Source organism: Malania oleifera, chromosome 11 (assembly GCF_029873635.1).
Source record: "Malania oleifera isolate guangnan ecotype guangnan chromosome 11, ASM2987363v1, whole genome shotgun sequence".
NCBI classification, from domain to species: Eukaryota; Viridiplantae; Streptophyta; class Magnoliopsida; order Santalales; family Ximeniaceae; genus Malania; species Malania oleifera.
The window spans coordinates 25,307,793-25,333,495 of record NC_080427.1 but is presented as its reverse complement, the minus strand read 5'-3'; the positions used below and the strand labels follow the sequence as shown (position 1 = coordinate 25,333,495).

General features: G+C 32.4%; 1 protein-coding gene across 2 annotated transcripts; it reads right to left on the bottom strand.

Moving 5' to 3' along the window:
- LOC131168626 (putative methylesterase 12, chloroplastic) lies at nt 1-25,703 on the bottom strand. Of its 2 annotated transcripts, XM_058128210.1 has the most exons (6): nt 25,523-25,703; nt 24,990-25,389; nt 21,381-21,620; nt 21,138-21,281; nt 7,220-7,354; nt 1-731 (listed from the first exon to the last, which is right to left on the bottom strand). In XM_058128210.1, exons 2-6 carry the CDS (start codon nt 25,233-25,235, stop codon nt 459-461), a joined length of 1,038 nt encoding a protein of 345 aa, XP_057984193.1. In that variant the 5' UTR covers nt 25,236-25,389; nt 25,523-25,703; the 3' UTR covers nt 1-458. The 2 variants fall into 2 exon arrangements, with proteins under 2 accessions (XP_057984193.1, XP_057984192.1); XM_058128209.1 differs by having other exon boundaries at nt 24,990-25,703.

The window sequence follows — 25,703 nt, the reverse complement described above, 5'->3', positions numbered from 1 at the left end:
TTTATTTTATGAACATAAATATCTTTTATTCTGTAAACATTAAACAATAAAGTTTCTATACTCTATCCTCTGACTTCTTGTGAATCAAATGTAAATTCAGTTGCCCAAATTTTTGCTCGAAATCAAATTGCACAAGGGGCGTATAGAGAAAACACAAATACAAACTTGATTCACCCCGTCCCCAAAAGAATATGGATACTGAACTTATCCTTCTACCAACCATTCGACTTCTCTAGATCTGCCAACTCTTCACCAACCATATTTCACTTGAACTTACTCCTCATTCCAAGACTCAGTAGATAATCCTTCCTATACATGCATATTTAAATAATGTAAAACAAAAAACCAAATACAGCATAAAACTGCCCACCTCTTGGATCACACAACGTTGCCTTCCAAATTGTAAATATTTAACTGTCTTCTTTGAAAATTAAATTGGGCGAGCTCCGAGACATTGGCTATGCAATTTGAGCAATTTCCAGCAGAATTTTGTGTAGGGACTGTGGCTTTGAGAAAAATGGGCAGTGGTCACTGCCTTTGATCTTGAAAACCCCTTCTGGGGGGTTTTCCCTCACAAGCTTTTCTTGGACGTCTGGTGAGAGTGCACGGTCGTCCAGTGTCTGAATGAAGAACCGCCGGCCACTCCCATAATTTTCAGGGGACAATGACAACTTCTCCAAGATAGGACCAAGAGGAAATGGTCTCCATGAAACCATAGCCAAAGCAACGTCCTGAAATGAACCACATTCCACGTCACACTTTATTATACATAAGACCACCAGGGGCACAGTTGGGGTCTTATGTCGTATGATGAAAAGAATGAAAACGATGGTGATATTAATGAATTCCTAAAATTAAAATTGAGACAGGACGTTTAAAAGGTATTCATTATATATTGAATCTACTCTTCTTCATTTACAAATAGTTATAACAAGATAAATATATTGTTAGAGAAAAAAAGAAAAAGTGAAGGGACAAAAAAACACACACACACACACACACACACACATTATGGAGTTAGTGTTTCAAAAAAAATTTGTGTTTGGAACCAACTTATGCAGTGTAGGCATACAATAATATTTAGGTGGTGTTTTGGAATAGTTGATTCCCATTCCTAACGTTTTTTTTAACAGTAATCCCATTTCGATTCCAATTTCACGCAGGAATGGGATTCCCCCTTTTGCCTACAATTTGATTATTGATTCTTACTCTAGAATCAAATTTTGATTCCTAGAAACATAGTATTTATTAGAATATGATAACTCATATTACTATAAAATATAGTATATATCACATAAATTAAAAAAATAACACTAATATTATGATATCATTATTAATATTTAAAATATTATAATATATTTTAGTATAAATATTAAATAATTTATTACTAATATTTTTTTACTATATACAATAATGTTGTACCCTACAAATTAGAACAATATTAAATTTTAAATATTATGATATACTTGTGATATGATTATTCATTTATTACATTAGTATTTTTAATCTTAAAAAATAAAATAAAAGAAACTATTTATTATCATAAACTATAAATATATATAATAGTAAAATTTAATAAAAATATAGTATACATATAAATATAATACTATTGTATAATACATATACGCAGACACATATTATAATGTAATATTATATATAATATAATAAGATATATAATACATAAATATACAAAATAATATTAATATAATATAATATAATATTTCACATAAATCTAAAAAATAATAATTTTTTTTTAATATAAAATATTTTAATCATTATTATTAATATTTATATTGTATACAATAATATTATGACCCATGAAAAGTAATAGAATAGTATCAAATTATAATACTATGATATAATTGTGGTTATTATTATTTATTATGCATACCACTATACCCTTAAAATAATATAACATATTAATTATTAATATCATTAATAAAAATATATGATAAATTTTAATAACAATATGATATATAAAAAAGAATAAAATATTAGTGTAATAAAAATATAATGTTATGGTGGTTGTCTTATTATTTTATATTTAAAATAAATTATGTTATAGTGTTATAATATATGAGATTTTTATTCGCATTTAATAAATTGCATATTAAAAAATAATACTTATAAAATATAAGCAAAATATAATATTAATAATATAGTTAAAACATAATAATAATAATAATAATAATAATAATAATAATAATAATAAAATATATCATGCAAAGTATAATCAAATACATAATTATCAAAACTGATTCTATTGTAAAAAAATATTTATTATGTAGCTTGATAAAATAATAGTATGTAATAATTACATATTTATACTGTTATTATTTCATATTAAATTAATTAAATAAATTTTTTATACTATAATTACATGATAAATTAAACTCATTTCAATTCTATGTTTATATATATCAAACAATATAATACAATTTCAATTTCGATTCCTTGTCGAACCAAACATGAAAGAGAAATATGACATTTCGTTTCCAATTCTAGTGAATTCTAATTCTGATTCTAACTCCAATTTCAATTGTAAACCAAATGCTACCTTAAGGTTGTGTTTAGCTCGCAAAATGTCTTCCTATGAATCGAAAGGTCATACTATAGAGATTTGCTAACTTTAAAAATAAACATTGTCATCATAAAACAAAAGACAACACATAAGCTTGTGTTATTTTCATCAAACAGGGTAAGAATAAGCCTTCACACAGTGAAATGTGGAAATATGATCATTCAATATCTATTCTGTGTAATAGATTCCTAAAAAATTTTGCACTGTCATTCTTCATGATGACAAAAAATACTCTCATAAGATCAAATCCCCACATTATTTCCCAAGTATGCACATTTCACAAAATGAATGTAACCTATAAGCATTGAGACCATAAAATTATATCACAAGTTATCAACATTTATATGTTCCCAAGAAAACCATAATATAATTTTTAAAACTATATATAACCCCCCCCCCCCCCACCCCTTCTCCATCCATGTAGACCAAGATAAACTTTTATTGAAACAACAAAACATAAAATATTTTCCATTCTTTATGCTAAACCAAAAATCTCATTTAAACATCACATAGAATTCCATTTTACCATAACATGGCTAATCGCACAAGTGACAGATTCTTGTGTTTAACAAGAAACCATTGCATGTCTTGCATGTCTGGACTTTGAACAGGCTACAGAATTCACCATGTTGGTACACAGTACACTGAAAGACTAGATAAAAAAATAAATGGACGATGAGAACCAAAGCAGTCTGCATTTAACAAGCAATTAATTGTTCATAATGCACTATGTTTGGCATTTCTCTCTTCAGCAGGGGACTATCTTTCATGGGACTTCCATTTCTTAGAGGTCTTTGAAAGAGAGATTGATGAACTTAGTAAACCTACTTCTTCTCTGAATGGGTTGGACACTTTTGTTCTTGATACAAGGGGGAGATGCATGTGTTTGGCTACGGGATTCCCCATGGCACTTCTCTTCTCAGTCTTTCTTCTACTCATCTTCTAAAACCTCCTATTCCTAGCCTTTTCCATTGAATCAAGTTGTTTGGCAGGTAAAGGTTTTTTTAAGATTCAGGATTACACCTAGACTTTAAACTCTCAACAGGACTAATATGAATGACTTGTTTCAGATAAGGAGACCTTACAAGGGCTTCAGCCCATACAAACAATGTTGCGCTGTTAGTCAAATGAGACTAGTGCACTCCTCCTTCACTATTGGGTGGCAAGATGCCTTTGGAATGATTTTTTTTTTTTTTTCATACTTTGGAGAAGCGTGAGTGGCCACGCAAAATGTGTTGTCTTTTTGCTGGCAAGATTTCAGAGTTTGGGCAAGTAGAAGAGGGAGTATTTTAGCAGTGTATGCCCTCTTCTGCACTCAATGGCTCGAAAGGAACACAAGAATTTTCAAGGATCAGACAACTCTGTTCTTGTTTTGGGATAAGAGTAATTTTTCTTGTTTCTTTCTAAGCACTCTCTTCTGGGATTTTTGGAGTGTTCTTGTTGTCCGATCTTCCAAGGGAATGGAATTCAGTGCTATTGCAGTTTTTTTTTTTTTTTTTTGGGAGGATGTCTCATCCTCCATATTTTGTATGATGGAATTTTTGTTATAAGAAAAAAAAATCACGTATGAATTGCATATCAGAACTTTCAATGTGCTGCGCACAATTCACCATGTTAGAACAGGAAATAAACTGATGTTCATGGACAAAGCCAATATCCAATAAAATTTCCCTATAAAATGAAATGACCTGTGTACTTTGCCTCATGAAAAATAAGATATGAGTTTCTACATTTTATGCAGAAAAGCTTCATTAGAAATGAAGTACTTCTCCAGATATTCCATGATTTAGCAACTCCAATGGCTTGCGATTTTCTTGTAAGGAAAGCATGTCAAGAGATGCAAAATACATCATGTTGACCCAAGAGATTGATTCTAAGACAAATCTTTGTTTTTCTAGTTTAATGAAATTGATGTGTGTGAGGTTCGGTGCATGAAATTGGAATGATTAATGTTCATTTTATATTAGTCAAATCTCATTTTTATCTGGTATTTCTCGATCATATAATTGCCAAGATGATCTTCCTCAGCAAGTCAGGGGAATGATTCGATTGGACTTGTTGGGTTTTCCTTCTTTGCGCTCATGATGTTTTGTGTTATTACACTTTTAGTGGTTTAGTTTCTTAGTTTTTTGGTTGCTGGTGTTTGGTTTATGTTGGTTAAGTTAGTTTTAGGGTCTTGGAATTTGCTTTTGTTGTCCCAAAGTTTCAAAATTGTAACCACGGTTTTCCTCCGCCATAAGTGAGGAGTTTTCTAATAAAATTAGGAGGTGCCGCCCTCTTTTTCCAAAAAAAAAAAATCACATTTTTATCTTGGGTCATCTAGGGTTGAGTTTGTCTTTATCTTGAGACACCTCAGTGTTTGACATAGTGCAATCAATCATTCCAAGTGTTAGGTTAATAGGTAAGGACCTTGAGCTTTCTATATTCCTTCAGTCAAAAGCACTTCCACAGTTCTTGATAGGTTCTTGCACAAATCATCTTTCCTAAACCAAATTGAAATTTCAAGTGTCATTCCAATGCGAATACAGCCAAAGTCTGTTTTTGGTAATAAAAAATCTCTTGCCTACTCCATCTTTGTATGGCCAATATCTCTCTAATAGATGCCAGATGTGGGATCATGACACGTTTTTGACACTCTCGTCAAAGTGGCTCATACCTTTGTGTACGATCCACCTATATGACATTATTCTCAAGGTGGCTCCGGTACCAAATGTAATGGTCTCAGCCCATCTCCAATGAGGTACTGTTCACTTTGGCTTAGTTTTGCCCATAAAAAGTGCCTTGCAAGGTTGAAGCTTACTCCATCCTTCTATGACCACGATTCCCTAGTACACGCCCAATGAGGCAATGTGAAACCATGCATGAAGTATTGGGAAATTGAAATTTTTTGTTAATGAGAACGATATGTTTGAATAAGTTCAGCAAAATGGTCAAGTTGACGGGCATTGTTAGTGACTGGCAGTAGAGTTTGAAGACTTCATACTAAAACAACATATACTAATTAGCGGATGTTCCAAGAAATTTTAGTGCAGTCAGCGAGAAGATGAGGCTATGTGAGTTTAACCCAGAATACGTGCTGCCAAAGTAGAAAAGACAAACCTTACCATGTTATGCAGTGGCTTAGTGATTCCAAAATAAGACATCCTATTCTGCTGGAATAAGATGTCTAATTTTGAAAATAGATAATTGATTTCTGAACCTATAAACTTAGGGTCTGTTTGGTATCATTTTTATTTTCTGTTTTCTGTTTCTGTTTCTCCAAAATGAAGAAATAGATTATAAAAACACATTTGTTTATGTTGTTAGTTTTCTAATTTTGTTGCCTGTTTTCAGCTGTTTGCCAAAAAGCTGAAAATCAGATTTTATGGTTTTCAGTTGTTTTCGCAACCTGTTGCAAAAAATTTTAATAGACAAAAATATTATTTTTGAATTAAATTCTTCATTTTATATGCTATAAAGTTAAAATCAAAATTAAATGGTCATATGAATTTAAATATAATTAGAATAAAAATACACATAAATTTCAAAAAATAATAATAAAGCTAATTACAAAATACTTTCACTATTTTTCAATTGTCATGTCCAATAAAATTTTATAGTAAAGTAAAATTTGAAAGTAAAACAATTAAGTAAAATAATTATAATAAATTTTATTTTTATTACAGTAATTTTTTTAATATGTATTATTTATAATTTTATTATTTTAATCATATTTTTATAATATTATTTGATTTAAAGATGAAAATGAGCATTTTTTAATTAAGTTTTTAATTTATATTAGTTTTATAAATGTTAACTAAATTGGTGGAAAAGGATTCATATAGCCGGCCCCACCTAATGGGACTTAAGGCTTGGTGTTGTTGTTGTTGTTGTTGTTTTATAAATGTTAACCAAATAGGTTGCCGGTTTATAGTTTTTAGTTTTTGCTTCTGATTTTTGTTTCTCTAATTTTTGACACTGATACCAAACGGCCCCTTAGTTGCCCATCACAACTTCGATGCTTGCTATCCAAATGCAGCTACAGTAAGTACTGCTTTCAGCTTCAACATTCTTTGTCCAGTTCATTTGCACACAAGATCTGGAATCAAGAGAGGCATGACTCCCTATTCAACTTCATATCATCTTAGAATCCTCACAACAACATATATTGGGCATTACTAAGTCGCAGGAAGACAATGTAAGAAACCAACCCTTCAAATCACCATCACTCACCTTGTTATCAATGACTTCCAGTAATGCTAATATTCAAGTTTTCTATGATCATAGACATTTAAACCATATTATATTTTCTTTTTGCTGATTTAAAAAAAAAAAAACATCTCAATATATATTCACACTAAATATAAACAATATAGAGATGATAACTAATTATTTACAAATATGTGTAGGTGACTTGGAGATGCCATAGACCACAAGTTGGTCTCAAAATAATTGCCACTTTCATGCTCTTCCTCCTCTTACTCTCCCCACTACCCTGTATTCTAGTTACTTAGTATGTACCTAAATTCTAATTATAATTTCAACTCGAATAAACTTCCCAATTAGAATGTGAAGATTGCACTGCATGAATTTTTTGAGACATGATAGATGATAGAAGCACAGAGGACTAGCAGAAAATAAGACTCAGTTGTCAAATACCTTTGTAGGAGATTGGTTGAAATATAGCACCTTCATTTGTTCTTTCTCGAACATAAACCCTGTAGGAAACTTATCTTTACCATTCCCATAGATCAAAAGCTTGGATTCTTGCATAAAAAGTTCGGCACACCCAAGCTGCAAAACAGACTGCTCGTGTAAGAATATGCAGGTCACAGAAACCTAAGCAGCAAAAATATTTAAACAAAATTTATCCAAATTCAAGGGGAAAAGAACTTCAAAACCAGAATCCACCTAGGCTAGGCAGAATGTTTACTACTGTCCTCGAGGCATTTAGGCAAACAGGGTTGATTGATTGGCATTTTACGGGTTTTATCCTCTGAAGAGAGGAAGAATATGAGGAAAGTGTTGTGATTTCAGTCCCAAGTCTAGATACCATAGCTAACAAATGCACACATGGAAAGATAATGTTAAATAAAAACAAAGAACCTATTACTTGCTCAACTAAAATGGGGGTGTTGCACACTTACTCTAACAAGAAACAAGTAGGTTTCAGGCTTGACGATATATGTGCTTTGGCCTATTAGAAGTACTACAATGTTGTTGGGTAAGATGCTTTGTTAGGAATTCGTTCTGGGCAAATTGTACACTTGGTCATTGAAATTTTGCTTGAATGCAATTCAATCCCCAATGTTTTAATTTTCTATTTCACAAACAAACGGTAATGCAATCCTTAATTATCAAAATTGACCAACAGATGTTAACCTAGTAAACTAACTCATGAATAAAACCATGAAAATTACTTTTGAAAAAAAAAAAAAAAAAAATCCTCCAAGCTACAAAATGGAATTTCAATATTTGAACTAGTGCTGAGGTAACTTAAGTCACGCTGAGACAGTTGAAGTGAGGCTGTGGCAGCGACTGCAGGGGGAGAGCTGGATTTGGAGATTTTTGTGGCTTTTTTGCAACTTAAAGGAGCAAAAATAAGCAACTTAAAATGTCCCAGTCATGCTATTGTAAAGTGGGCAAGCACCAACAATTGTCAGCCAATTTTGATGCTTAAGAATGATATTGCTATTTAGTAGTAAGTTCAACAAGTTGAATGCAAAATTAAATCATTTGGAAATTTTTGGATACAAAAAGAAAAGTTTTCACTAGAGAAGAAAGAATGTACAAAAAGGTGAATAAAAATTCACCCACAAAGAAAAGAAAACAATAAAAGGAAATACTATATAGAAATGACAATGCCTCCCATCTCATTTTAGATCTGAAAAACACACCCATTTAAAACAACCAGCTGCGAAAGACCAAGCCATATAATCAAATCTTATCATAGAGCAAAGAACATGTCATATTCTTCCCCATAAAGATAAGTGCATTCTATTCCAACCAAACACCCCACGCAAAAATTCCACATGCCCCAATGCTGATCCATTTCTACTATAACCAAAACCTGTGTAGGAAACAGGCAACAAATCCTCCACCGATTGTGGACAAACCCAGTTCTCTCCAAAGTCCCAAAAAACCAAAAACCTATCCAAGCCCTCTGAGTGAAAGAACAATGCAAAAGAAAATGAGAAGTGGATTCTAACTGTCAAAACATAAAGTAAACACATCCAGATATAAAGCCTTTGAAGGGCTTGTAATTAAATTAACTCTATTAAGAACAACCATCAGCTTTCCAGTTACTACAATGAAGCAGAAAGAACATGTTAGATCGAATCAAATGCTCCAAAAATTATTTACAAGAATAAACCCACAAGATATCTAAAACCCATGATCATATGTCCCTCCTACTAGAAGCGAGGGAGCTCTCCAAGAACAATAACAAAGAACAGAGATCCTCCATTTCTGTATCACTAAGACTTGCCAAAATGGAAATCTCACAAGATACCATACCCATTCGAGATCAAAAAGGAAGAAATGACATCATTATGCACCGAGGGTGATGATACAAACAAAGAAAAGACATGGAAAAATGCTGAATCACCCAACCAAATGTCTTCCGAAAAGAAAATTCAAGAACCATTACAAGAAATTTGGTATAAGGGATAAGACAGAATAAATTTGTGGAATACACCTCCAAAGACTAAAAAACATCTTATTCCCAAGTTCGCATCCCACCCACTTACCTGCACACCAAATTTACTCAATAACTTTGTGCCAAAGCAAATTATCCTCTTAAAGGAAACATCCTGAAAGCAGTGTTTCTAGCCTCCAACTTGGCAAGATCCAAACGCACTTCCACCTTAGACGTGCAAACAGTGTCCCAAGTAACCAAATGATCACTCTTCTCCCCAACCCTAGACTAAACAAAGTCTCATAATTTTCTCAATTATACTAGCTACCCTACATGAATTACCAAAAAAAGAAAGAAGAAGAAGAAGAAGAAGAAAAGAAAAGATAAAAAAAAGGGAAGATACTAGAAAGATAAACTTAAGTGAGGGTGATAGTACCTCATAAAGGAAATAAAACACCCTTCACCCATTGAGATGCTAAGCCATCTACTCCACCATTGGATCCCAAAAACCTAAAATCTAGTATTAACATCCAAAGGAAACCTTGAATAAGTCAAAGACCACTCTAGGATATCACATGCAGCTAAAGAAGCAAACTCTAAAGATCAATTAGAACTAGCATTAATACCAGCGACCGCGCTCTTCCACAATAATTTTTTTAAACCATAAACTTGCTAAAGAAAAAAAATAAAAATCTCTATTATAACCTGCAAGCTGGCCTAATCAGGAAGCTATAGTGAAAAGCAGGAACATCGGTGAAGGTGAAAGAAAATAGTATCATAAGACAAGACACCACAAGCCCCCTCACTCCCCACCTCAACTCATCTCACAAACCATCTTTCCACAATTCCATCTACCAATCTACTCAGACATCGACAACAAGAACAAATAAGCATAGAAATAGTGGATACCCCTGCCTAACACCTCTTGAAGCCCTAAACCACAACTTAGGTCCTCTATTAATAGTGAAAGGAAAAAAAATGCATTAGACAAGCACTCCCTAATTCACGTCCATCCCCACTCCCTAAAGCCTATTATAGCAAACATCTTAATTCTTAGCCAGATTCCAACTATGTTCATCCTAAGCCTTCTCAAAATTCATAAATTAACATGATAATCATATGTTATAAATATCATTAATAATGAGATTATAGTTAATTAGTAAATAATATTATATAATTTTAGTTAATATAAAATATTTAAATTTTAATTGGAAAAATAATATAATTATCATTTAAAATTTTAATTATAAAAATATTAATATTTTTTATTTAAAATATATTTGAAAATACATATTAGTTATTATAATTCAATTTTGGATTGAACAAGATATATTTATTAATTTAAAATTAACATCAAATAAATTAAATTTTAAATTTAATTAATAATATTATTTTTATCACAATTTAATATGATAGTAACAATTTATAAATAACAAGAATATTATTAATTAAAAATAATAATATTAAATTATTTTTAATAGAAAATATTCAAATTTTAATTATAAATAATTAAAATAATTATTAATTAAAATTTTAAATAAAAAATATTAAAATCTGTAATTAAAATATGTTTAAAAATAATCTTGTAGTACCCTATAATAAAAGTAAGTGTCCAAATATCACTTATTTTAAATACAACCAAACACTACTTATACCTTTCAAACTTTTCTAGTTCAGCACTTATTAAATTCAGCATTTTTCTAAAAAGTACTTCTACATAAGTGGTTCCAAACTATCCTTAATAAGTGCTTATAATAAGTGTTAAACTGAGTGTTGAAAGTTATAAATGGTGTTTGATTGTGTTTAAAATAATAGGTATTTGGATAGAACAACAACAACAAAAAGAAGCCTTAAGTCCCACTAGGTGGGGTTGGCCACATGAATCATTTTCTATCAATTTACCGATCGAGAGCATTTTCCTCTATTAGATTAAGGGCTATTAAATACTTCCTCACTACCTCATTTCAAATTATTTTAGGTCAACCCCTACTCCTTTTCATAACAGAAACAATAATTAAGTCACTCCTCCTCATTATGCTCTACTAGGCCTACATTTCCAATGCCCAAACCATTTAAGATGCCCCTCCTTTGTCTTGTCTTTGACCAATGCTATGCCTAAAACATTGCGTATATGCTCGTTTCTTATTTCACCTTTTATGTTATAGTACTCATCCCATGGCTTTAAATAATGGCTACGACAGTTACGTAACAACGTTATGTAACGATTTTTTGGGTTACTGATACCGTTACATACCACGAAATCGGTGGGAAGAAAAATCACAGCTATAGCGGCCTTAACAGACCGTGACCGTTACATAAAGGCCGCTATGGCCGTTACGTAACTGCTACAGGTTCATTACACCAAAAAAATTATTTTACTTTTTACTTTTTCCTTCTCACTTTTTCCATCTATTTCATAAATCATTCTCAATATACTATGTGGCGAGAGGGGGAAAAGATTATAATGACGATGACAATGATACAAAATTTACTATTTCTTTAAATACTCACAAGAGATGCATTGCATTAATTAATAATTTGAAAATACTAACTTGTTAGGAAAATATTTTATTTTGATAATATTAGTAATGTGATATTTATGTTCTATATTTTCAACTTCAACCTTCTTTATTTTCTAACTATTTTATATTTGTATTATTCGTATGTATTATGTGTCTAATAGATTAATGGAGTGTATAATGTCTTTGGTTTTATTAATTAATTTAGCACACATAAAAATTTATCACAGATAAGAACAATGAGAAGTATAAATACGCACACACACGTAATTTTTCTATCAATGGTGGTTTAAAACAAATGAAAACTTGTTGCCCTTACCAAATAACTTAGTTACTTGAACTAAAGGATCCAAAATACACTAAAACTCTTTCTAAGAAGGGTTAAATGCTCAAAACATGCAAGTACGCTAATATGCACAAGGTTGTGCGTGCTTCAAAAAAATTCACGGCCGTTACACCCACTTCCCGTTATGTAACATCCGCTACTCCCACTTCTTGTTACACTTGTTACCATTACGTCATGCTACCCGCTACCGTAATTTAAAACCATGACTCATCCACCTTAACATTTGCATTTCAGAAACTTTTACTTTTTGAATACGTTGTTTCTTAGCTGCCCAACATTCAAAACCATAAAACATAGTTAGCCTTATAGCCGTCATATAAAACTTTCCTTTTAATTTTAAGGGTAATCTACAATCACACAACACACCTAACGTACTCCTCCATTTTACCCAACCTGTTTTAATTCTACGTACTACGTCTTCTTCAATTTCCCCTTCCACCTGCATACTAGATCCAAGATATCTAAATCTATTAGTGCTATTAATTTCTTGATTATCAAGTTTAATCTTCTCCCCACTACTACTTATATTATTGAAATTACATTTCACATATTCTGTCTTATTCCTAATTATCCTAAAATCTTCAAACTCTAATGTGGTTATGATTCTCCAAAGTCCTAGCTTAGATTCCACTTCACTTCTACTATCATCAATCAACACAATATAATCTTCAAACATGCATCAATAGATCTCATTTTGAATATTCCTAGTAAGTTCATCAATCACGAAACTAAGAAGATAAGGACTCAATTGTTTCTTAAAATTCAATTAAATAGTTCTAAAAAAAGTGGTTATGGAAAAGCACTTTTTGTAATAAGCGTTTGTTGTAATGCAAGTCAAATGCCTCTTCTTTGTAATAGTGCTTATTTTAAGTGATGAGTGCCATAAGCACTTTTTTTTAAGTGCTTCCAATTGGGGGCCATGTAGAACCTTGATGTATACTTATTGTGATTGGAAAATCTATAGATTCCCGACCTACAGTCCTAATGCTAGTTACTACAATATCATACATATCCTTAATGACCTTAGTATATCAATTGCATACACCCTTCTTTTCTAAGACCCAGCAAAAAATTTCCTTTTTGTACTCTATCATATGCTTTCTCTAGGTCAATAAAAACCATATGCAAGTCCCTTTTTTTGTCTTTAAACTTTTCCATTAAGCTTGGTAAAAGACAATAGCTTATGTTGTTGATCTCCCAGGTATAAAATCAAATTGATTTTCTAAAATCCTTATTTCTAGTCTTATTCTATGTTCAATTACTCTTTACCATATGGCTCATAATCTTAATTTCACGATAGTTATTATAGTTTTGAATATTACCTTTGTTTTTATATAAATACATTAACGTACTTTCCCTCCATTCCTCTGACATTTTCTTGGTTTTTATAATAATGTAGAATATATTAGTTAACCAAATATTTCCTTTAACCCCTAAACATTTCCAAACTTCAATTCTCCTATAGATTTCCCACTTTTTATCTTTTTTGATCTCATCTTAACTTCAAGGACTCTAACTTTGCATATAGATCTCGTATTTTTAGTCTTCTCCTCATTTGTCACTTCCAAGTTCAATCTTTTATTTTGGTTTTTATTAAACAACTTATCAAAGTATCTTCACCACCTCTCTTTTATGTCTTCTTCCTTAGTTAAGAAATTATCATTCTCCTCCTTTACATATTTTACATCACCTAAATCTTTACATTTTTATTCCCTAGCTCTAGCAAGTTTATAAATGTCATTTTCTCCTTCTTTTATATCTAGTCTAGTATATCAAGTATCATAAGTTCTATGTTTAGCTACACTAGCACTCTTTTTTTTGCATTTTTTCTCGCCTGTTTATATTTTTTTAGATTTTATATATTTCTACAATTTTGCCAATATTATACCAATTTCTTTTTATCTTAAGGGTTTTCTGGACTTCTTGATCCCACCACCTTCTTTACTACCCGAGTATCTACCTTTGGATTCATCTAAAATCGCTTTTGCTATCTTTACAATAGAGTTTACCATTTTATTCCAAATAGTATTTGCATCAACCTTAACACCTATTGTCCAATCACACTCTTTCATCATTTTATCTTTGAATTTTACTATGTTATCTCCCTTCAAGCTGCACCACCTAGTCCTCTTGCGTTGATTTATATTAGTCTTTCTCTTCCATTTTTTAGTATTTATATCTAATACGATCTTTCACCTGGGATAACTTTACAATGCTTACAAGATAGATGATCCCCCCCTTCTTAGTTAAAAAAAAAAATCTATTTGACTTTTATTAAGCCCACTCTTGAAAGTTATTAAGTGTTCTTCTCTTTTTATAAAGTAAGCACTCAATATAACCAAATCATAAGACATGGAAAAATATAAGATTGTATCACCGACTTCATTTTTATCTCCATATAGATGGCATCTATGTATCCTCTCATAGCCTATATTATCCTTTCCAATGTGTCCATTTAAATCAGCTACTATGAATGTCTTTTTCAAACACTAGTATTCCTTGTAAAATACTATCTATATCTTCCCAAAATTGTCTTTTAAAATTTTCTGCTAAGCCTAATTGGGGAGCACACTAACTAATGACATTTACTATCTCCAAGCCTAGAGCTATTCTAATTTTAACGATCTTATTCCCAATTCTTTTAACATTTACTACATTATCTTTTAGTTCTTTGTCTTCAAAAACTCCTACCCCATTTTTATGTTTCTGTTTTATAGTGTAATAAAGTTTAAATCCTGATTTTTCAATTTTCTAGCTTTCTCCCCTACCCATTTCATCTCTAAAAGGCAAATTAAGTTAATTTTCCTTCTAGACATTATTTCCATACTTTCGCTTGTAAGTATCCCTACATCCCAAGCTACAAATCTAATCCTAGTTTCTTATGCTAACTTTGTAGTCCTCTCCCCTCTACACTGAAGGTTTATTCCCTTGACCTAGGATAATTGTATTTGGATACCTACTTTTATTATAGGGTGTTATGTGATTATTTTAAAATAAATTTCAAATTTAAATATAGTAATATTTTCTAATTAACTATTTCATTAATAATTATTTTAAGTAAAATTTAAATATTTTTTATTAAATAAAATAATATAAGATTATTACTTTTAATTAACAATAATCTTGTTATTAATTTATATTTCTAACATATGACTATGACATTAGTTTATCATAAAAATAATATTAATTAAATTAAATTTTTTAATTTATTTAATGTTAATTTAATTTTAAATTAAGAGATTGCTTATCTTCATTCTAGAATTGAATTATATTTCATTAATAACTAATATGTCATAATACATAGTAAATTAATATATAATTACTTTTAATATATTTTAAATAAATATTAATATTTAAAATTAAAATTTTAATTGATAATTATATTAATTTTTCTAATTAAAATTTAAATATTGGCTATTAATTAAAATAATATAAAATTATTTTTTAATTAACAATAATCTTATTATTAATGTTCATAACATATGATTATCACATCTTATGATAAAATTTTATAATTTATTTAATGTTAATTTATATTTATACATGAATCTTTTTATTCATTCCAAAATTGAATTATATTTCATTAATAATTAATATGGTTTAATACATAATAAAATAATATATGACTATTTTTAATATATTTAAATTTTAAAAATAATATTTTAATTAATAATTTGATTAATAATTATGCTAATTGCTATTTTTAATCAATATTTCAAATATTTTTATTAAGTGAGAATAATATAATAATATTTTTTAATTAACAATAAACTTGTTCTTAGTATATTTTCATAACATATGATTATCATATTAATTTATGTAAAAATAATATTATTAATTAAATTAGTATTTTCATAAATATTAATTAAATTGGTATTTTATAAATTAATAGATGGTTTTTCTTCTTCATCACAGAATTGAATTATGTTTCATCAATAATTAATATGCTATAATACATAATAAAATAATATATGATTATCTTCTAATATTTTTTTTTTAAATTACAAAATAGCCACTAAAATTTCTTAGTTTTACAAAATTGACCCCATCTACGAATGGTACCACTTATAAGTGGCCAAAAAGTTATCTTTGGTTGCTTCTCAAAATTCACTTTAAAAAGTTATCAAAAAAGTGATTTTGGAAAAGCACTTTTTGCAATAAGTACTTGTTATAGTACAAGCCAAACAACATTTTTTTTTTATAGAAGTGCTTATTTGTGATAAGTGCTATAAGCACTTATTTTAAGTGCTCCAAAACAAAGGCTATAACCCACAAAAGTTAATCCTGGATATTAAAGTATCTGCCAGGTTGCCAAAACAACTACCAGCTGGTTTTTCTTTTCTCTAAAATAGCTAAACATCAACAATAGGAATAAAAAACCAGAAACGTAAACAAACACGTTTTCATAATCTATTACAAAAATGAAAACATAAAACATAAATGATACTAAACAAACCCTTAGGTATTTGGGCGATGGTCGTACCCCTTAAGTCATGCTAAGTAATTTTATAAACTGCATGGTTGTTGCATTTGCTTTTGTGTTGAATGAGTTTCTGCAGTCACGTTGTAGATTAATTAAGTTTATGTTAATTGATATTGGAAATTTTATTTAATTTATTAGTCGTAAGAAGGGCTTAGATGAAAGGAAATTAAGAAATTCCATGTTAAATACCAGAAGATTTTGGGGCAGAAAATTTATATATTAAAAAAAATATATAAAGATAAAGCAAATTCAGGAAAAAATATACAAACTTCATAGGAATAATCAAAATAAATTGAAGTAGCTAATAACCAATGTAGGTGTCCTTAATTTCTGTTTATTCATCTAAGGATTTTGGGTAGATATGGTAACAAATATGTTCTCCTAGATTTTTATAGCTGCATATTTCTGTAGTAGTTAAGAAATTTACATGTAATGGATAATGATCATTTTTTAACTCCAACCTCAACGAGCCCTTTGTACCCCCCCCCCCCCCCCCCAAGCAACACCAAACGGGGGAGGACATTACCAGCCCCCACAGCTTCCTCCTGATAAATCAAGGGTTTGCCTTTGTACAAAATCAAACCCAAGATCTCCTATTACCAAGAAGCCTTGCAACCTGTCCACTTGAGCCAACCGTAACCTCTGGAGGGCATTTCTACTTTAAGTAGTGGTCAGCCAAGTTGGAAATTGATGCTTGTTTGAGATGTTACCACTATGTTGAAATGATGTTGAATTGTGTACTATTTAGATTGTGACAGTAACTCTAGATAAAGATATTGCCTGGAATGAGGAATATGTTCATGACAATATGATTATGCATCCATAAAGGAAATCATCATATGACTAACGGGGATTAGGAATTCCTACTGATCTCATGGTTGCTTACCCTACTTCCACAGAAATTTCAGGCCAATTGGCCAGAAGGAAAGCCCCACTTGCTTTTTGGCATGGACTAAAGGCTGGCAAGAATACACAGCTTGTGTTTTGTTGGTGAAAGTGTTTTATCCAGGATGTTTGAAAAATGTTTATATGAAGTAAAGCTCAATATAAATGTTTCATATAAAGTAAAGTCGCAAAGAGCATATTAGTGAAAGTAAAACCTTTTTGGTTGCATTATGAGTATATGTATGTATCTAGTGGTTAAACAAATACTCTTTCTTAATTGCCCTATTACTTGAATTTAAGTGATGATTTTTGCATTGCTCAACTATTTCTTCTTAGGCTTGGTGCCTCCATCTGATTTTAGATTGAGTCATAAATAAGGACGAGACATTTTGTTCTCATTGGATTGACTAGATCAAGTGTGTTTCTGCTATTCTTATTTTTTCTTCATTAATTGAATTCCTAAAGGTGACATCCACCCTTCCAAAGGTCTTGTATCCTTATTTGTTTATTTTATGTGGTAAGGCTTTATTGAGAACCTTGATCATGGAATCTAAAAAAAGAGGAAATCAGTTCTAGGCATCCAAACTTCTAGAATAAGCTTTAAAACATTCATATGTTTTCCAATGATTGTCTTATTTTTGCAAAGGCCGTTAACAAAGGTTATTCTTCTATTTTGTCAATGTCAACAAGAATGCTAGGAAGGTCATTAGTAATAACTAATAACTAATAACATGAGGATGGTTAATATGGATTCGTAAGTATCTTGGTGGTTACCTCTTGAATTAACAAGGCAATTAGGCAAATTTTGAGGATATCTTCCGAAGGTGCAAAACAAATTGACTAGTTGGAAGTCTAATATGCTTTGCAGGGCTAACAAAGCTAATTTATTAGAGCTAACTTGGCAAAAATTCCTGTTTCTGCTATGCCATTTTTATATTGGCCAAGCCTACTACTAATCCATTTGGACAAAATTTGTAAGGATTTCTTTTGGACCTATAACACTGATTATAAACCTTTTCATATGATTGTTTGGCATAAGATTTTCCATATGGATGGTCTTGGATTTCATAAGTTTGCTCATTTTAACTTGGTTGTAGAATTTTAACAGATAAGAGTAGTATTTGGGTTTGCAATAGATAAGAGTACAAAGAATTAAAAAAAGTTGGATAAAATGGAGAAGTGTGTCAGGTGTGTTGTGTGATTGTAGAATACCCTTAAAATTCACTAGAAGGTTTTACTATACAACTATAAGGCCAGCTATGCTTTATGGTTTATAATGTTGGGCAACTAAGAAACAACATGTAAAAAAAGTAAAAGCTGCTGAAAACCGAATGTTAAGGTGGATGAGAGGTTTAACATTAAAAGATAAAGTAATAAACAAACATATACGCAATAATTTAGGCATAGAACCAATTGAAAACTAGATAAGGGAGGGGTGGCTTAGATAATTTGGGCATTTGAAACGCAAACCTAGTAGAACACCTATGAGGAGGAGTAACTTAGTTATTGTTTCTGGCATGAAAAGGGGTAAGGGTAGCTCTAAAATAACTTGGAAAGAGGTAGTGAGGAAGGATTTAATAGCCCTTAATCTAATAGAGGAAAACGCTCTCAATCGGATGAATTGACAGAAAAGGATTCATGTAGCCGACCCCACCTAGTGGGACTTAAGACTTATTGTAGTAGTAGTAGTACTTCTTGTTGTTGTTGTTGTATTTGGGTTAAAATTATCAGATCTAATTCTAGGAGTATAGGATATTATTTTATTTTATTTTGTTGATTTAGAACCTAGGTCAAAAGATTGTGTGGAAAGGTGTTCTTGTTAATAGAAATATTATTTTAGAGGAAATATGATGGATTGTTGGCAATGGTAAGTCGATCTTTGATTGGAACTTATACCAAACTATCTTCTTCTATCCATTTTCCATCCCAGATGGAAACCCTTGAAATTTAGGAGCTAATGATTTTATTCTAATGATAGCCAATGGAACATTGACAGACTTAATGCTGTCGTGTTTATGGGCATTGCTGATACTATTAGATATGATCCTATTCCTATTGTGGATAGCAAGGACACTTCTTGTTGGGGATTAACAATTGCTATTTTTAGGTTAAATTGGCAGCATGGTTTGAGCTGGTGATTCTCATAAATATGGCTCCTTGTTTAATTAATCTGTTCTTAATGTCGTGCTAGAAATTAATTTTTTTGGGGGGGCCAAAAAACAGTGACCTCTCTGGAGGTTTTGTAAAGATATGCACACCTCCACAGGGGTTTCAAATATTCAACAGACCTCCCTCCACATTTAATTTCTAGGACACTATTGACTGTCAAGTATCTGAATAAACTTAAAACAAAAAACAAAAAATTTTGCCCTATTGTCGTAGTTAGCATATGAAAAGTTTTCTACTCAGGATTGGATATGGAAATTACGAGTTCCACATTGCCCTTCTAATTAAAATATTTGGATGCAAGTAAGTGACTTTTTGGGATATCTTTTATGAAATTTCATGGTACAAAATCATTCCTAGACTAGTCTTCAACAATTTGGCTGGAAAATCGCATTCGTGGAGTTGGAAAGTAATCTTGAACCTAAAATAAGTTTGGGGTGGAAGTTGGTTATTGAAACTTTCATCAGGTGATTATAGAATAAGATTGCTTTCTGAATAAATTATTTCATGGTAGCTTAGAAGAAGCTTAATGCTCGAAAATCACTCTCTCTATAGTTGCATAAAAAAGGTGCTATATGAAGTGTTCCTGTTCTTAATATAAACGTTGTTCACATTGTGTATTGGCTTGACAAATCAGGCTTCATATTTTAATCTACATAACTGTCTGAGTTAATATAATGTTTTGTATTGAATAGTCGTGTTGCAGGAAATATGAATAATGATAATAGAGCCTTGATTTTATTAGTTTGAACTTGGAATTTGAAAATGCTAGAGAAGTGTTTTATCAAGCTAAACATCAATGCGTTGGTCAGAGATACACAAGGAGTCAGCCAATACAGAATTTGTTATTAGGGACGGTTGGGGAAGATCCATTTGTGCAGGTGCAGGACAGGTAGGATAGTCAACCACTCCAGTTGCTGAGTGTAAAACTTTACAAGCAAGGTTATTGGCAGCAAGAATAGAGGTTTTCTTTTCCTAACATTCGGTACAAGGTCACTCCAAGTTGGTTATTGACTGTCTTCTCAATAAATTCGAGCTCCTTTGTGGATTTGGTCTCTCTGTGCCATCTGGGGTGATACTAAGGGTCTTTTGAATCTGTTTAATCATGTTCAAATTTCAGAAGCATCAAGAGAAGCAACAGGGTTCCTAATGCCCTTGCTACTCTGGGCCACCCTGGATTCTAGAATGCAGCTATTCCTCCCCCATTTATGCATTTGGCTGCAAATGATGTTCGGATGTTGGCTGTCCCATCCCATGATGTATTTGTCACAGTGTTTAACATAGTGATTTGTTTTTTACCCTGCGCCCTCGTCCAACAACAAAACAAAGAATTGTATTTCATGGCTTACAAAATTTAGCTGAGTTTTGCACAGTTATAGGCAGGCATTTTTATGAAATCAGACTGCCGTAATAAATATGTGAAATCAGAAGTAGTTGGACATGGTCTCGAGTCTCTGACACTTCATATTGTTTCATCACATCGACCATTCTCAAGAATGAATTTTCTTTTCTTAAATAGGTGAAAAGCAATGATTAAGTACCTCTTCAGCAAACACATCAAAAGGCTTCTGCCCATCAGATACCATGGTAGCACATAAATATACTGCTTTTGAGATCTTCTGGGGAAAATGCTCTAAAGCATAAGAAATGCATGCGCCACTACTGCTGTGTCCAACCAAAATAACCTATACAAGAATCCCATGAATATAATTAGGAGAATAATGGCATGTAGAGTGCATAGAAGATGAATAAAAACCATAGAAATTTCATGGGTATATACTCACCTTTTCGTCATCAGGAAGATTTGTCAGATAGTCAGTCAATGGTTTTGAATAGTCTGCCAATGTACCAACACTGTTCATATCAGTGCAATCAATTCCAGATGCCAGGAGATCTAAGGCAACAGGAAGCAATCCTGCTTCCTCCAGTAGAGCAATAGTTTTGTACCAACACCATGCTCCAAACCCTTCTCCATGTATCAGAACAAATTTCTTGGATTTGATATTCTCTAGAAAATCGGGTATCTGTGGAGGATAATAGCACTACAATGAAATGCAAGCTCATGCACAGCATATCCATATCCTTAGTGAGGGAAAGCACAAGGATCCAATCTTCATATAAAGGCCATGACCATAAATATTTTAAGAGAAGTTTCATAATTGTTACAAAGATCATCAGTTTGACATGCTCTCTTTTTATTCAAATCATTAATAGAAAGAAAAGCAGCAAAACTAGCAAAAGAGATGAGGAATCTGGAGTGCTGTCCCAAAATTTGATATGCAAGGGAACAATTCAAAGCACAGTTAGCTTAGGTGTTTGAAAATAGGTGGCATTGTGTTCCCAATGTTGTCCAGCAGGAAAAAAAAAAAAGTTACATGTTAAATGCACAATAACCTGTTCCACCAAACAAAATTCACATATAAAATACATTTATGATGATAAATAGGTTTTCCAATAAGAAAAAGATTCCATGACACTGTTCTGACAGAAAGGGATCCATATTCAAAAAACTAAATTATGATTGCTTCATAAGCATTTTAAATATTGTTCCAAAAAGAAGCAAGACACCTCAAATAGTCTTGAAATACTTACGACTTGAAACATTTCAGCACAGAGGTCCAGGGTTCATTATGCATTTCTTGCTAGAAAAGTCTTCAAACTTCTCACTTTCTTTCCCAAATTTTAAATGAATAAGGTGTTAGACAGTTTCTGCTTTTCAGGTGTTAGACAGTTTCTGCTTTTCACGATTTTTGCTCAATTATCTGCTGTCAATGTTTGGTTTGGTTTACATCTAGATAACTCGCCCATGATATATGTCTATAGTCTGTTTGCAGTGGGTTGGCACATTGAAAAACAAAAAAGAAAACTAGAAAATAAAAAAATCTATAATATGGCAAAGAAAACCAGGAAAAAAACAAGTATTACAAAAGCAAAGCCCTCCAGTCTCTTATGAGGTCAGACAGCGATAGTCCCCAAAATAATCCAAAAGGGAGTGCATCCGTAAGGAAGTGAGGAAAGATGCTTTATCCCATAAAATCCATGAGCAGGTTGATTGACCTTAAAAAATCCCATCATTCCTCTAAACCCACAAGGTCCAAAGGATGGCAAAAACAGCTGCACTCCAAAGAGCTCTACAATTTCAATTATTTCCAAAACCCTTGAAATAAACCAATAGCAACTCTCCCACCTTCCCCAAAGCCACCCACCCTTCCCCCACCAATGAAAAAAGGCATTCCAAAGCTGTGATGCCACCCTACATGAAGAGATGGACATTTGTTTCGTTTCTTTCACAACACATAATGCACATGTGAGAATTGAAAGCCTCATAGGATCTTCTCCTCTGAAGCAAATCATGTGTGTTAATGCATTCCAGAATCACAGTCCCGGCAAAAGCTTGAATCTTCCTAGCCCTCCAAAGAAAGTGGTTCCAATGAAAAAGGTTACGGGTGGGGAATTTCAAAAGGTGAGAGAGAACAGATTTAGAAGTGAACATACCTGACGAATCACCCTCCCACGCCCTCTCATCCTCTGTGATAGAAGGAATATGCTGGTCCAACAAAGAAAGTGGGGCTGTTTAGGAAGGGTTACACCTAAATGAGTCAGCAGATTTTACCATGAGATATGGTGATACATGCCATTGGAGGATTCACTCTATAAAGAGTTAGTGGTGACTATGTGATTGGAACATTCCCTAAAGGCTCTCATGAGAATCAAGAGTAGAGTGCACGGTTTAAATAGCACTAACTCATGAACAAGACTATGTTGTGAGTGAGTATGTTGTGAGTGTTCGTGCACATGTGCCTGTGTGGGCACATGTTGAAATTTGAAGAAAGCAACTTAAATCAAAGTTTTGTCCATTATGGAGTGTAGGTTCATATCAAAAGACACTTGCACCCATTGTGCTCATTAGTATCATTTTCTATATTTATAATATTTTATTCATTTTAATTTTCAAAGATTTTAAACCTCTCTCCTTTTTTCTATGGACAAATTTTTGCAAATGGGCAACATTTTATTTTAAATAAGGCACTACTACTGACACAAAAACACTTGACACAAAAAAAATGTAATGCTTTTGTCCTTCCTTCTACCTCGTCTTTGCAAATATTCTACTTCTGTTCATAATTAAGCAAATATACTATGCTGCTCATTTGTCCCACTATGTTGTTGGTAACAGGAGACCTACTACAAACCTAGGTTTCATCTTGGAGGGTATGTCACCATGATCACCCACACAAAGGGAGGCAAATCTGTCTTTAGGATAGCAGCTTGTTCCATGACTCAAATGCTAACCGCAACCTTTTCCTTCGATTTGTTTGTATAAATTCATTAATCAATCAATTAAATAATTCATTTATTATTTGTTTATTATTAAGATAAAAAGACACAAACCTCTCTTGGGTATGACACAAAGCTACAGTACAATTTCAAAAATTCCACAAACCTCACTTGAGGTTTGTTAAAAAAGATACAAGCCTCCCCTCAGGTTTCTCGACATTTAATAATTGGGTCTTATACCTCGCAGGGGCTTGTGTTTTTGCCATCTATTGGAGGAGGTCCATGTCTTTTTGTTAAACCTTAACAAAGGTCCATCGAATTCTTGAAATCTCGAAGGAGGTCCATGCTATGTCAAACCACCCCAGAGGCCTATGAATATTTTGAAATCTCATGGGAAGTCCGCATTTTTTGGCCAAACTTCAAGGAAGTAATGGTCTTTTAACCTTATTATTATTATTAGTATTAGTATACAAATTAACCTACATTATTTTCCAACACTTCTTAGTTCTTATCAATTTATGTCACAGCCCACCCTTACAGATATAGGCCAACTAATCAGATCACTCAGTAGACTTCTCAACTCAAATTCTGGAGGCAATGCAGGAGCAGTGAAATGCACAAACAATATAGCAGTTTAAAGTTTACACAATCTGAAATTGCAAGGCTGGCAGCCGCAAGATCCCAAAATTTCATCTCCCTGTTCCCCACTTCTCTCAAAACAAAATTCCAAGAATTTTCTTCTTTTCCTGTAGTTTCCCAGTAACCAAAAAGGCCGTCACACTGTTTCAGCATCGCAGATCATCATCATTCATCACAATTGCATAAACATATTACTCTCGATCCCCGCCATAGAATAATCTTACTTTCCCATAAAAAAAAAAAAAAAAAAAAAAAAATTTAAATAAGTGCTGTTTCCACTCTACAAGACACCTCGCAGATCTTAATTGGCAGAACCCACTTTTCTTCACAGATCCAATCATCCAAGAATAATATCAACCATCCAAGCAAATAATCCAGCACAATCATACCATTGTTTAAAAAAGACATGCGCACAAAAAGCGAAAGTGAAGAAAAAGTAAAGAACTCACGCATTAACTTAAATTTCAAGACCCCACCTGTTTCCCGCTGGAGAAACGTTCGGACTGGGCATGGCGTCGAGAACTCGTCGACCCAATTCGCCGGGACATCGATCCCTCGAACCTCTGAGACAACTGGTGCTGGTGAAGTGCCATGGACAAAGCCTGCCGGTGCAGGTACTCGTCATCCGCCAGCAATCTACGCTGCGACCGCCCCATTCGCTTGCTCCTCGATTCATTCTCTTTGACTTCCTTCTTTGTCATGCACATAAATCCATTTCCCATCTTTGAGAAAGACTCACTTCCCCTTTTCCCCAGAAAATGCCCTGAACTAACAAATTTTCCAGGAAAATGAGGCCTGAGAGCTGGCAGAACCAGAATTTTCCGGCATTTTACTCTTGTGAAGGGAATATCTTCTTCATTTCTTTTTCTGGGGATTCTGGAGAGAGAGAGAGAGAGAGAGAGAGAGAGAGAGAGAGATAGAGAGAATAGGAGCCAGAGAGTGGCTTTAAATGAAGAAAACAAAATGGAACAACTCGAACTCAACTGAAAATTGATGTATTTAATGCTACCATTCATTCAACAGCAGGCGTGAGGACTGACGAGAAGACTCTCGAGTCCCGTCTCGGCTTCTCCGCCTCTTACTCTTACTCTTCTGTTCTTTTACCCTGTTTGTTTCGAAGGAAAATTTCTCGCCCTAACAGAACTACGGCTGCCTGTGCGAGAACTAGCGGTTTTGTTCTTTTGGTTTTT

Bases quoted from the DNA above. Each gene is read 5' to 3' on its own strand.
- LOC131168626 (XM_058128209.1), bottom strand. From the start codon at position 25,529: ATGAATGGTAGCATTAAATACATCAATTTTCAGTTGAGTTCGAGTTGT. The intron at 21,282-21,380 runs GTGAGTATATAC...ATTCTTGTATAG, and splicing joins ATCTTCCTGATGACGAAAAG to GTTATTTTGGTTGGACACAG. The intron at 7,355-21,137 runs GTACTTAATCAT...TCTGTTTTGCAG, and splicing joins TTGATGTGTTTGCTGAAGAG to CTTGGGTGTGCCGAACTTTT.